Source organism: Podarcis bocagei (genome assembly GCF_964188305.1).
Source record: "Podarcis bocagei genome assembly, chromosome: 16".
In the NCBI taxonomy this organism is placed as follows: Eukaryota; Metazoa; Chordata; class Lepidosauria; order Squamata; family Lacertidae; genus Podarcis; species Podarcis bocagei.
In genome coordinates, this window is record NC_138142.1 from 27,927,132 (window position 1) to 27,941,601 (window position 14,470).

The 14,470-nt window shown below is 48.5% G+C and overlaps 1 protein-coding gene across 1 annotated transcript in view; it reads right to left on the reverse strand.

The window, feature by feature from the left end:
• Nucleotides 1–1,650: 1,650 nt before the first annotated feature.
• The window catches only part of SMG5 (SMG5 nonsense mediated mRNA decay factor), a 33,032-nt gene continuing 20,212 nt past the window's right edge, over nt 1,651–14,470 (reverse strand). The window contains exons 13-22 of the mRNA XM_081175441.1: nt 13,538–13,707; nt 12,659–12,734; nt 11,307–11,482; nt 10,670–10,828; nt 9,790–9,849; nt 8,627–8,786; nt 8,119–8,209; nt 7,061–7,135; nt 6,798–6,936; nt 1,651–6,301 (exon numbers count right to left, since the gene is read on the reverse strand). Of these exons, the coding sequence (XP_081031567.1) occupies nt 6,218–6,301; nt 6,798–6,936; nt 7,061–7,135; nt 8,119–8,209; nt 8,627–8,786; nt 9,790–9,849; nt 10,670–10,828; nt 11,307–11,482; nt 12,659–12,734; nt 13,538–13,707 (1,190 nt within the window). The 3' untranslated portion in view covers nt 1,651–6,217. The remainder of the gene's footprint in view (nt 6,302–6,797; nt 6,937–7,060; nt 7,136–8,118; nt 8,210–8,626; nt 8,787–9,789; nt 9,850–10,669; nt 10,829–11,306; nt 11,483–12,658; nt 12,735–13,537; nt 13,708–14,470) is intronic.

The window sequence follows — 14,470 nt, forward strand, 5'->3', positions numbered from 1 at the left end:
CTATGATCTAGCAGGTGTTGGCTAGGGCCAAGTCCCACTGAAATAGTGTTCAAGTCATGCCTAACTTAGAAGCACCACCGGGCTCCAGACCTGGTCTTGGTTGAGCTCAGCAAACCTAAGTGCTAGAGCTGTTTTCTCAAATCTCTGCTAAAACTTCCCAAATTAAAGTTGCAGGTCCAATTCAGTTGCACTCAAACATGTTTCGAGTAAGGATGATCTGCCGCTCAAAGGCAACACAGGCTGCACATGCTCAAGAGTGCAGAAGGCCATCTGGACGCCACAGAAACTTGGCACACCCCCATGCTTTAAAGAGGAAGTTGGATCTTGCAAAGGGACACAGCATGCCTTAGAGTAGTGGTTTGTTTTTAAGCCCCATGGGAGTTCCACTTTGGTGGAAACTTAATTATGTTGCACACCCACATTTTCAGGGATTTAAAGTCCTGTCCACCCCTACAACAACAATATAATAACAATTTATTATTTATACCCCACCCATCTGGCTGGGTTTCCCCAGCCACTCTGGGCGGCTTCCAACCAAATATTAAAAACAATACAGCACCAGACATTAAAAACTTCCCTAAACAGGGCCGCCTTCAGTTGTCTTTTAAAAGTAAAATATTTGTTGCCTTGACATCTGCTGGGAGGGCGTTCCAAAGGGCAGGGGCCACTACCGAGAAGGCCCTCTGCATGGTTCCCTGTAACCTCACTATACTATAACCTATACTATAGGGTTGGGGCAGGATCCATCCCCAGATGGCAAGGAGGCCAGTCCAGATCAGAGAATCGGGCAGATGCCACAAGCAGCCTTCCTATGGATGGGCGATTTGGACTAACCCTCTTTTTTTAAAGTTGGGCATGGGCAAACTCTCTTGGGTACGCCCTGCTTGTTTCAGAATCAACTGGAAAAAAGAACAACTCTTTGTAGAGGGAAAAGTGGGAGGAAATCAAGGGGTTCCCCAGCCCACCTTTGCCCCCATCTCATCCCCTATAACTCAGACCACATGAAGGCTCAAGAGCAGGCATCCCCAACCTTCAGCCCCCCAGATGTTTTCACCTACAACTCCCATGATCCCTAGCTAACAGGACCAGTGGTCAGAGATGATGGGAATTGTAGTCCAAAACATCTGGAGGGCCAAATGTTGGGAATACCTCCTCAAGAGAGTCACCAGCAAACCAGAATACAGGGAAGAGTTGGAAGCCATAAGAACCTGCTGGGTCAGGCCAATGTCCCACCTAGTCTAGCACCCTCCTCTCAAGGGGCCAAGCAGATACCCCAAAGGGAAACCCCCAAGCAGGACCCAAGCACAAGAGCCATCGCCCTTCCTCAGGCTTCTAGCAACTGGTATTCAGAAGCACTGCTTCCTCTGTCTGTGGAGGCACAGCATAACCATCAATAGCCCTCTCCTCCATGAAGTTCAATCCTCTTTTAAAGCCATGCAAGTTGGTGGCCATCTCTGCCTCCTGTGGGAGGGAGTTCCGTAGTTCAACATCCAAGGCCCCTGGCTTGGCATCTTTGCTCAGTTGACTCAAGTTAGGGCGCAGGTTGTGTGGACCGCTGATGGCTTTCCCCACCTCAATGGAACACACCATCGCAGGAAAAGAAGTATAAACCACATCCCTCCTCTCCAATAAAATACAAGTGACCACGGATAAAGATTTACAAACATCTTGCATTTTTATTAAGCCAGTCGATGTGTTCCAATCTTACATAGTGGAGGGCCGTATACCAGTAAGTCAGGAGCCAGTTCACATCTCTTCCTCCTCCCGCCCAACTCATACTGAGAAGAGCTTTATATGGATGCTCAGATATGGCTCCTGGCCACCTTAAGGACTGCAGATCTCGTAACACGCCCCCCTTCCCACCGACTTTTGAACTCCCCACGCTTTTCAGAGAAGCTGCAGTTTGGGCCATGCCCCACACCGTTTCTGCTGTAGTCCAAGTCTTTGGAAGCAGCCAGCTCTGGTGCGCAAACTGGCATCAGTGGCAGCTCCCCCCCCCCCCATTTCTCTCCTGCCACGTTTTCCCAGCCAGAGAATCTCGGCTGGATTTTTTTCTCCCTTTCTAGATGCAGAGAACACGCACACAACATTTAAGGAACAGAGTTAAGCGATGGAAGCAGGAAGAAAAGAACTGGAGGGCTATTTGGCACAGCCTACAAGGGTATCTATAGAATTCAAACCCATGTTTCCATCCATGGCTAATGTCCCATGTGAAACACACACACACACACACACTTCTGATGACAGCCCAAAAGATCAGGTTTACTTGGGTGGATAAGCAGCAGAAACCCCAATTTCCGGGAACATAAAATATTAAGATGGATTTCCCACATGGTTTCTCTCTTCCTGCTTAGCCAGAGTTGTTGGGGCTCTCGAGAATCATCACCAGGGCCAGAGCTTGGTTGTACATCATTGGGTTAGGAAAAGAAACTCCCCCCCCAAACAGTAGACTCAAATGTGCCCGCTGTGCCTTTGACCTTTGCCATGTGCTAAGCATTAGGTAGAAGCAGCTCATACAAAGGAGACCTTACACATTTACCATCTCTTCTTCCTTCTGACAAGCAAGTCACAGACTCCCAAAAAAGTGAGGACGGAAAGAGGGAACCTTTTTAAAAAAGAGAGAAAATCCAACCAGAATTGTTTTACTGCTTACTAGGAGTTAGGCTACGCTGCAGAGATGGTCTAAAGGTGGGTGCGATACTGATGGTGTAGCCCAAGAAAGATGTTTCAAAATCCCTTTACTCCTCCATCCACTTAGAGGAAAACAAAGGGCCTGGCCCCATCAGCACCTGCTGCTGAATGTTTGATGGGTAAACAGGTTGGATTTCAAAGCTGAAGGCCACAGGGGCTGCTGTTGGAAGCCAAGTAGGGTGCCGACAGAGCTGGTTGCAAATTTGGCAGGATCTGTTTCCTCAGTAGTAATAATGATGATGATAAATTTCCACACTAAACCCTGCTTCCAAAAGAAACAAGGCTCCAGGCTTGAAACCTCACCTTTTCTTTTTCTTTAGATCAGCCTGGACCTCCTTGGCAAGAGTTACTTTTGGGTGAAGTAATAATCTCCAAATGGAGGCAGAAATGTCAGAATTTACATTTAAAACATCCAATTAGCTTGAGCCGATTATTTTCCCCCCAAGTGCTTTTTGGGGGGTTCATTTATAATTTGTAATCTAATTTTAACTTCTCCAAAACAGTGGCCCAACAAACAGCACATACACACACATGTGCACACACACACATACGCAATGCAGAAAATGTACAGAAGTACTTTTTGTTGGAAGCTCTTTCGAGAGTTCTGGTGGGCCATTCAGACCTCTTTTGATACTCCTTCAAATCCTCTAATACCTATTTGCTCTGGCAGTCCAGCTCACCATTTCTGTAAAATCCCTGTTCAATTCACAAAGGGTCCACCTGCACCTTCTCCAGCTGCAGGAGGAGCAAGGGAGGGAAGAGAGGTTCTGCCAAACCTTACCCTGCAGGATAGGAGCATTCAACTGCCTGCACTTCAGAAGGGCAGGATTCTTCCCACAGCCAAACCCTTGGAGAATCCTTAGTTACTTGCTTCTCAAAGTACAAAGAGGACTTCAGTGCTGCAAAAGTACCTTACACAGCTGGTGGGCTGCACTCAGCTTGCAGAACTACATACACTCTTCTTTTTAAAAATGTCCATTTTATGTCGAGTCATTTTGCCCTGCCCCCCGGTTTTAAAACATATCACTCAGGTAACAACTCCATTTCTTGATTCTACTGCCTCTTCCACCAAGGCTAAAACTTGCCCCTCACAACTACAAAGTGGTCTAGTTTGCTGGCATTTCTGAAGTCTGCACATGCTTGTGTAACTTCCTCTCCTCTCCTTGGCCCGTTTTGCATCATGGAAGCTCTTCCCCTGCCTTCTGCTTCACCATTTCAAGCAGAACAGCCCAGAATCCCTTAAAAAAAACATAAAACCCCAAAGCAAAACCAGGAGGGAGCAGGTGAGGAACAACCCCCCCCCTTTTTTTCAGTGTATCCTCTTGGAGGCAAATGATGGGACTCGTGTTTGGTTGCTATTTTGAGAGTGCTAGGATGGCTTAAAAAATTATCAAGCACGTGCTAAGCCAGAGAAATCTAACCTATGGTTCCCAAGGGGTGGCGGCTGTGCTGTCGCCTTCCTGCCAAAGGTAGGGGCATAACGGAAGCAGCGAAGAATTTCATCCTGGGTGCCTTGTTAGGGGTGGGAAGGACGCCTGGGAACAGCATAAAATGTTCGAATGTTTGGGGCCAAACCCCATTAATGGAAAACTCAAAAGCTTAAGAAACACAACCTGATTAAAAAGAGATCGAGAGAAGCAGGCGGCGAGGGCCAAATACAGAACCTGCAGAAAACCATCCAAGATGGCAGGCACTGGATGGCCCACAAAGCCACCAGAGGCATCGCTGCCTTGGAGGAAACCACACCTGGCTCTCCAAGAAAACAAGAGTGGGGTAAGGGGGAGGCCTGGCTGGCAACTCACCCATTTCCTATTTGCCTGGCGGAAGGGAAGTGGAATGCAGAAGGAAGTCCTCGCAGGAAACTGCTTCCAAGCCCTTCCAGTCTCTTCCCTTCCCAGAGGGTGTCAAAACCAGGCCTGGGGGTGGGGAAGGAAGACTTGGGAGGTGTATAGGGCAAAAGCTTATTAGGCCCTGAGGTGGTCCGGCCCCCGTAAGAAAAAGCTAGCTTCAAGAAGAAATGGTTTGCCACTACCTGCATCTTTCCAACAGTGACCCCTTTGGCAGGCTCAACATAAAACACTGGCAAATGCGGAAGGGAGTCAGGCGTAGAGAACCCATTCAGGAACCTCAACACTCAGACCTTAGTTAACCCTTCCTGGTTTATGGTATTTCAGAGGAGGCAGAGAATACTAGGGGAAGGGAGGCCCCATGGCTTTCTCTGTGGCAAAGGGATACCGTCAGGTTTCCTCCTTCTCCTGCTTAGCCTGCAAAGCCCCCCTTCACTCCTCTCCAATAGCTCTGCACAAGAGCTAGGCCTTCATCCCTCCTACAACAGCCACAAGGAGCCAGAGAAAATAGGGTTTGTTTGTTTTTCAGGGCAAACCAAGAAACCCAAAGCAAGCCCAATAGAAGGGCCACCATTTTCTAGTTACCTGTTGTCTGGTGAACAGGGGAATAGAAAGGGGAGGCAGGCGGAACAGCACCATGCAGACGGTCGCTTAACCCCAGGGAATGAAAGGAGAGCTGTAATGTGGGGTTTGTTTCCTCCCTGGCTCAAGCAGCCCAAGATGGTCTATGACACCACTCACAAAACGCAACACTTTATGAGAAAAGCAAGGCGTGGGAAGATGGTGCGGTTTTTGGACAGGCAGAGTGGAGGGTGCAGAAAGGGAGGGGAATGAGGCCCACTGTTTCCTTTTCACAGCTAAGTCTTCCCACCCCCACCCACAAGGAAATAAATAATGTTTTCATTCGGAAGCTTCTTATAGAGAGCTGTTTTGCTTTGCTGAGACAGGATCACTGTTCCCCTGCCACCTTGACATCTTTCAAACACTCAAAGGTGAAGAACCCTCCCCGGTTTTGGGGGGAAGGGGGAGACAAGGGAGGGGAAAGGGAAAAAAACAACACAAGAGGCATGGTCACTAAGCATAAAAAAGAAAAACACAATAAGGGGAAGGGGCGGAAATGAAATAAAAATGGGAGAGAAAACGTCCTCCTCCCCATCACCAGATTCTGAAAGAGCCTCCTGCAAATCCTGATCCCCTCTCTCAGGATCACCGGCTCTTTCGCAGCGTGGATCCGGTGGCAAAAAGTCACAAATGTCGTGTTTTTGTTTCAAGCGTAGGCGACAAGCTGCCTGCAGGATCCTGGAGACGAGAAACCAAGCAAGCTTTTTGGAGATGAATGGAGGCCCTCCCTCCCACCGCTCACACCCGTCCCCATCAGCTTGGAGAAAAGGAGACCACCTCTCCTCTGTCCGGCCGAGATCCGTCTCTCTTCCCCAAGCGGCTGCGTGGTCTGCCACAGACGCCGCCCGTTTGGTGAGATGGGGAGGGGATGGCGGGGGTGTGGATGTGGGGTGGTGTTTCGTGCACACGCCCAGCTGCTTGTTTTTCATGGATTGCCGCGACGGCGGCAGCTGCTTCGTGTCCAAATATCGCCTGTGGTTTTGACTTCTTTCGTTCCAACGCTGCGCGTCCAAAGACGGGGAGACAGAGCTTCAACCAACCCAGCGGCTTCTCTCCCCTCAACCCATTTCCTTCCACTGCTTGTAGAATTCCAGAACGTTCTTTATCTCGACGCTGGCGTTGGCTGCCGCCTGGATCGCAGACTGGGGAAAGAACAAGGGAGTTGGGATCCAAGTGCAGTAAGGCCCTGGAGGGGAGGTGCTGGTCTTTGCATCTCGCCCAGTAACTCTTAGCTACCCATGATGTACCCATCCTCACCACCCTGAATCTCAGGCCTTTCTAGCCTTGAATTCTGTCTTCCAACAGTATCTGGGCAGCTGAATCCTGGGGAAATCACAGGCAGAACATGGTGGTGAAATTGCTCACTTGCTGCCAGCAACAATTAAATAGTAAAAATGGAACCTTGCCTCCTGGCAGATTAACCAGCTGCAAGCCTACCCCACCATGTCCCCAGTTACTTTCAACCACTACTTTGCACTCATCGCGTGGCAATGAGTTCTGCAGGTATACATTTTGTTTTCGTGAGTGGTACTCTCTCTCTATTTCAATAGACAACACTGCTTTTAAAAAAAGTATTCCATCCTCCAAGTCGAAATATCATCACGAAGCCGGAACAGTTTGGTTTCAGACCACACTCACCTTCATGGGTGCAGAAAGCTTGCTTGGGTCATCCAGCTGGAAGCCTGTGAGGATGGTCACCATCCCACTGGAGTCATCTTCGCTGCCCCCTTGAGAGGTTGTCAGCTGTTTGCAGCTATCGAGTATCTTATAGAGGTTCCTGTTATATTAGTATTGAGGCAAAAGAGAGAAAACAGTGCCACCATTTGGCTTAGTAAAAACAGCTCTCTGCTTGTGAATGCAGCTTTGCTTAAAATTTGAGGCAGGTTGAAGCAAATGCTTACCAAGCATCTAGATCTTGCCTCTTCAGTTTATGCCTCTCAAAGCTTTTCCCAACTTCTTTCTGGCAGCGGATGTACCTAGAGACAGAAGATCACACATTGGGTGGATGTGTGCGTGAGTGCAATGCTGATCAGGCTACTTCTGCAGCACAGCTGAAATTGCAAAGTAATTTGCAGTACATTTATGCATATTTATCCCAATAACCCTGCTAAGCAGTGTCCGTGTTTTGCAGGTGAGAGAAGCCAGTTGTTAAAGGAAGATTTGCTCAATGACCAATATCAAGCCGAGAGAGAATCTGAACCCAGCTCTTCCCAAAAGCTTCATCAAAGTTAAAAGGCTCCACCTGGCAGTGGTGGCCCTACAGTTGTGGGGTCCCTCCTTGGAGAACTCTGCTCAAATCCCTTGCTTGAGACCCTACAATATTTTACTGCAATTTTATCAGAAGCTGCTTTTTACTGTATGGTGTTTATTCCACTGTTGTACTGCATTTAAGTTTTATGGTAAGCTGACTTATAAAGACTTGACCTAAAAGGTGGAGCAGAAATCAAAAGAAACAAAATACAGTGGTACCTTGGTTTACAACCATAATCTGTTCTGGAGGTCTGTTTGTAAACCAAAACAGGTTGTAACCCACGGCACGCTTTTGCCAATGGGGCCTCCAAAAAAAAATTGTTTGTAATCTAAAAAAAGTTTGCAAACCAGGACACGCACTTGCAGGTTTGATGTGTTTGTAATCCAAAACATATGCAAACCAAACTGTTTGCAAACCAAGGTACTACTGTAAATATTTATTATTAAAAACATCAAATGCCTGCACACCTATACTGGGAAAGGGATGGAGGTGCAATGTTCAAATTTTTATTGCAAACAGGTATTCACATTCAAGGGCAGGACCCAAACAGCTGTTTTACATATGAGAACTGCAGCCTGATCAGGGTGTATATGTAAAATACAACCTAACGACCCATCCCAAGAGAGGCTGCTTCTTAAGCACGGTTCTTTATTACCTGTTCCAGTGTACAATGAAAATGAATACTGTTGACCAGGGGGCTCAACCTACCTGTTTCCCTTTTTAAATTCTGCCTCTAGATATCGGATGCTGTCACGAGCTCCCGCATTCTCTTTCTTCAGGAAGTCTAAGCCATCAATTACTAAGGATCAAAGAAAAACAAGATGGTTACATCTTCTGCTTCCCTTAAGGCAGAGGTTCCCAACTTTTCTGGTCACTGCCCCCTTGGTTCCACAAGCTCATCCCCAGTGCCCACTACCCTATAAAAAGCATTGTTCAGAACAGCGGTTTGCACAACCCGCTAAGAAACACACAGTAAATAGTTAACAACCACACATTTATTAAAGCTCCAATTTAAACTGGTTAGTTTAATTGTCAACAAAGTAGATGAGCCTGCACTGGTTATACAGCTGCCCAACTGCCTCTTAGCACCCCCCCCCCAGGTAATCCCACTGCTCGGCTCGCTCACCCCTCCCCCGGGCAATCAACCCTTTCACTACCTGGCAACAGCAATTGTCCTGCTCAGGATCCCAGCCCTGTGGTGGGAGGGGCCTCTTACCTGTCCGTGGGATGATCACAATAAACCTTCCACTGGCAGCCAGCTGCCTGATGGTGCAGAGGTGCTGGCAGAGAGCCTGGGTGTCGGGGACCAGGTAGGGCGACATCACACACTGTGCTTTGGGCTGCTGGAGGCTCCCTTCCAGCTGCGACACCTCCAGCTGGGGAAAGAGAGAAGGAAGCAGGAGCCTTTAGGGAAGAAACTCTGAGCAAGAGCACCAAATCCATTAAGGAGTGTTCTCAGTGGCCCACCCTGTGTTGTCAGATGACCAGCCCATCCAGCAGAGTACAAGAAGTTTTATGTAGCAGGGTGCAGGTTCAACCCCACACAACTCCAGGTAGCGAAGCTGGGGAAAAGACTCTTCTCTGCTAGAGACTCTGAAAAGGACAAGACTATACTGGGATTTGTATGGTTTGACTCAGTTCGTGGCAAGATTTCACAGAACCGGCTTCAGCAAGAATCCAGAGTCTCAGGCAGGAAATCTTTCTCAAAACAAACTGCTCAAGATCATCTTTTAACAGGATAAATCAGGGACTGAACGATGCGTATAAAGCATATGCTCTGGCCTTTCCTCTCCCTGCATGGTTGTGTAGGTCACTGTATTTTTTAGTTATTTCATAAAATGTATTCACTGTTTGATATTTTTTTTTAATTACCCTTCAGAGTAGTTTACCAAAAATTATCAATAGCAAAAATTAACAATAGTTTAAATACTTTTGAAAAGTTAAAACAGACTAAAAGCAGATTAAAACACACACCATCTTTTTAAACCACTTGGTAGACTTGGCTTTTAGCCAGCGCAAAAAAAGAGTACAATGAAAAGAACTTGCCTGCTGTCAATAGGCAGGGAGTTCCCAAGTGTGGGTGAGGCCACACTGCAACCCTGAGTTCTTACAAACGGGGAATGGGTATTATGAACCAGTTCCACCAATCATGAAGACTCGCTGTTATTGGTACCCCAGGTTCTGACCAACAGAGCTGACAGGCCTGACCAGGTTACCTGCTGGCTTTGTCCTCATTCAGTCAAGTGCTTTAATTGCAAGCTATGTCAGGCGCAAGCACAAGCGATACAGCCTCCCCACCCCCACCCCCACCCCAGGTATTTGGAGGCCTCCACTGACTTGCACTTGCCTCCCCCATCTATGCACAGTCCATCATCATACCTGCAGCCGAAGCTGAGCCATGTCTCTCATGAGCCTGTTCCGGCGAGCTTCCTCAGCGGCCTAAGGGAGAGCAAAGGGAATGATGCACGTCAAACTGCCTTTGCACCTATGGTCCCATTCCACAACTCTGGAATGGTTCCTCCACTTCCTTTCGCTATCCATGGGTGGTGAGATGGTTAGAGGGTGTTGGAACTATGACCTGGGTTCAGATTCCCACTCAGCCATGGAGCTTGCTGAGTGGTCTTGGGCCCGTCACTACCTCTCAGCCTACCCCACCTCACAGGGATTGTTTTGAGGATAAAATGGGGAGCAGGGGAAGAACTATGTACAGCCCCTTGAGCTCCTTGGAGGAGGTGGTGGCATATAAATATAAGAAATAAATCTACTGTAAGGTCACAGAGGCCTAAATATGCAATACAGTATAAACAGTGTAAAATTGCATGCTCTGAATACTCTCCCCATCCCCTAGTTGAAATGTAGTCTGCAAACAGTCTAAAGGACCCTTCTTTTTGCTGATAGCCACAGAAATAACACTGTAAAGCATTTTTACACTTTCCCTAGATGTTTTTTTTTATGGGCAAAGAAAGTGCTAAGTTGAAGACTAGAAATGTGGCTACTACAAGTCTTTTCTCAGCCACTCACTTCCACATCACCCCTGAAACTTCCATCAGATGCTTCCCATGCATTTTCTGATATTTTCTCAGGCTTCACCGGTGACATAAACTCACAAATGGAGGAGAAGAGCTGTGCAATGCACAGGCATGTGACAAGACAGGGAATGCAAGAGGAGGTCCCTGTATGGCTATCAAGCCTTGGTCTTCACTGGAGCATGTTTGTTCTATCCCACTACTCCCCTCCAGCCCACCCTGGAAAAGCTCACCATGCGGAACTGGGCCTGGGCCTGCTGGAGCAAGCCGTCCTGCTCCGACTGAGCAATGCTGATGAAGATCCCAACCTCCGGGTTGAACTGCAGGATACTGCCTTGCAGGTGGGTGATGAAGTGTCCGAAACTCCGGACGCAACAGATGCGAACCACGGACTGTAATGAAGAAAGAGGAGGAGGGCCTGGTGGGTGGGGAGGGCAGGGAGCGCGTCCAATTGAGGCCGAGATGGGGGCTCACACACACTAAAGCAAAGCAAAAGCTCCCCTCCTGAACACCTGAAAGGCTACAGGAACAGCCGGGACTTGGGAGGGCAAAGGATGGGCCAAGCTGGCTGACCTCTCGCTGCAAAGGATCAAAGGGAATGTTCAGCCCTGCTCCCTGCAAAGAGCTCCTAGGCCAGAAGGATCAAACCCCACCCAGCGACACCAGCTGACTGACAGGTGGGCGTGGTTTGGGAAAATAGCCTCGCACACCAAACTGGGCTCCTTTGGTGGGACAGGACTGGCCTGCGAGCTAGAGGTTCCCCACCCCTGAAGTCCTGGAGCAAAGGTTCTACTTGCCCTCACGTCGTCGTCCCCCAGTCCAGAAGCCTCCCATGACTTCTGAAATCCAGCACCAAAACCAGCCTCTTACCTCCTCCACTTCTGCAAGGAGAGGCCTGTCCTGCTCGAAGTTGAACCTCTTGTGTGCGTTCTTCAGCGGGGGAAGGTTGCGGAGGGCCATGTCCTCTGGGAGCAGCAGGCAGGCAGGCAAGTCTGGCAGCTCACACCCAGGCAGCATGCTCTTCACCTCGTTGCAGAGGAACAGCCCTGCGCATCAGCAGTGGGGATGGGAGGGGACAGAACGGCGGCTTTATATTTCTGGGACCCAGAGGCAGAAGGAGCAACTAGAAAGTCACACGAAACGCTAGTCCTCAAGGGCACGTCTAGTCTAAAACTGGGCCTTCCACAACTCCTCATGGTGCCAGCTCTGACTCTGCCACACACGGGAGTCGGCCCCGCAGGAAGCCCAAAGGGGGAAGATGCTCCTGGCTTGGGATGCTTGTGTCTCCTTCGAAGAACAGGGTTGTAGCTCAGTGGAAGACCAAATGCTCTGCATGTAGAAGGTTCCCCAGATCGACCCCCAGCATCTCCTCCAGGAAGGGATGGGAAACAAACACACACACAGAGGCTGTTGCCAGATCAAGGTAGACGGCACTAGGCTAGATGAGTAACTTGACTCTGTGTAAAGTGGCTCATTACATTTCCATATCATGACCAGCTCTGACAGTAAGCGCTATTCAACGGTGGAACGGACAACCTTGGAAGCTGGTGGACTCTCCATCATGGAAGGTTTTTGAACAGAGTTTGGAGGTGGGGGCATCTGCCAGGGACTCTGCACCTGTTATTTGTGCATTGAAGGACATTGGCTTAGATACCCCTTGAGATCCCTTCCAACTCTACGATTCTGATTCTTTTCATGAGGCATACAGAAGACCTCAGCAGGAGCTTCCCTCTCTGAATCCAGACAAGCCACCATCAGGTAAGCAAGTGTGGCCTTGAAGGTGGAACTGGCGGAGCTGCTCCCACAGAAAGGGGCTTTGTGCTTACTCCACTGCATAGCATACGAGCTTGGTAGACTTCTCACGTTCTTCTGGAACTAAGCAATGGAATTCCAGAAGAATGCAAGAAGTCTACCAAGCTCAGGTATTGTCTATGCAGATTGGGACAGTAGGTCTCCAAGGGTTTCCAGCAAGGGACATTCCCTGGTTCACCAAGAGATGGTGGAGACTGCAAACTGAAGATTCCAGGTTCAAAGAAGTCACTTTGTGTCACTAGACTTCCCACCACCTCTCCCCATTTAAAAACAGCAGAAAAACTGGGTGTAAAGCAGGAAAAAGACCCAGGAAACTAGCAAGAGTGCCTGAGCTGCACAGGAAGTTGAAATTCAAGTGTCAGGGGTGGGGTGGGGGGACATTAGAAAAGGAAATTTCTTCTAAAAGTTACCTGAGTCCTGAAGGTCTCCAGCTGAAGGAAGCAGGTTCAGAAGGACAGAAAGTCTGTTCCATAAACTCTGAGAACTCTGGAGAAGGGAAAAATCACCACAAACAAATGGAAGTTGAGCATGTGTTGAATATTAGGACTTGGGCCAGAGATCCAGGTTCAAGCCCTTGCTCAGACTGGCCAGCTGCTACCACCTCCCAGCCTAACCTACCACACAAAGTCAGCACCAGGATAAAATGGGATGTCCGTTTTACTACAGCTGAGAGCAGGAGGCCCTTGAAGGTTGCACTCGAAATAAAGTGCAAGAGGGTGTGAGCGTGTGTGGATTTAAGGTAGCAATGGGGCAAGAATAGGGCACTGAAACACTCAACCTCTCCCACCCACCTTTCTTCCCCAGCTTGGCTTTGACTGTGGAATAGAGCTCAGCTGGAAGAAAATTACCTGGGAGGGAAGGGTTCACAGCTCCCCTTGCTACTTTAAATCACAAGGATTACATGAAGTGTGCATTTGAAGGCATGGGTCTGTCACCCTCACATTAGTTTGAGGTCTACTTGAAATCCCATCCTTTTCCCTACGATTTATCTGATAAATATCAGAACTGTGGGTCATTTATACCTCCAGCGCCCCTTTGACTCTTAGCGCGGATGCGCACACACCCCATACCCCCGGTAATCCCACCGCCCCACCAGGGCTGGTACCACCCACTTTGGGATCCACTGCTTTTATCAGTTACTTCTACTTTTAGCACTTAATGGCAAACTGCTTTATACAGGCTGGCAAGTGCAGTGGTTGAGTGCACAAGATAGAGGCTCATTCAACAGCCCAGAGGTGTAAGCTGAAGAAGTCGTGTAAGTGGGATTCTCCCCCATTACCCCTCCCTACCTGTGCACACATGATGATGAGATCAGTGTTGGTTCTCAGCCAGTCCAGAAATACTTTGACAGTCGGCAGCAACCCCTCATTGGTGATGATCTCCAGCTTCTCCTGGAGAGAACGCTCGTTCCTGCAGGATTTACTGCTAGAGACGCTCTCTTCCGACTCAGAAACATCGTCTTGGACAAGACAAACGGATCGTTAAAAACAAGGAACTTAGATAATTAAACAAGGAGTGCAGATTGGAAAATGCAATTCTCCTCCAGAGGAGAGACACCCACCTACCCTGCCAAATGCTTTTTATCTGGCCCCTGGGAATCAAGAGGTTTTATCAAGTTTTAATCTAGAGGTGATGAAAAGCAGTAGCTGGCAACTTCACAGAAAAGAAAATCACTCCCTACGAGTAGGGATGGTGGAGGAGATTTAGTGCACAATTTAGTACACCACCCTGCCTCAACTTCCTTTCTGCCACACTTCTGCCCCCATCTGCAGTATAAATTTAAAGCAGCACCATACCATTTTAAAGAGTCATGGCTTCCCCCAAAGAATCTTGGGAAATGAGGTTTGTTCTGGGATTCTTAGGAGGAATAAGCCACGACTGTGATATGCTGCTGCTTTGAATGTATAGTGCAGATGGGGACACAATGTCAAAGATTACAAGACAGGTTTGTCACCCCACTTTAAGACAGCAATGTTTTGGGGGCGCATAGCTAATGCTGGCCTGGAAATGGATATCAAAGGAGTTCTCATCTTGCCCCCTTCCCCACTTACACCTCTGCGTTGGCAACCGGGATCTGTGTCAGCCAGATCTCACCCACAAATCACCCTCTACAAAATCCTAAGGTCTTTCCACCCCACTTCTGCTCACACACCCTTTTCTCCACTCATGGAAGGGACCTCCTTTCCAATCTAGTGTACATGCTCTCTCTCTCTCTCTCTCTC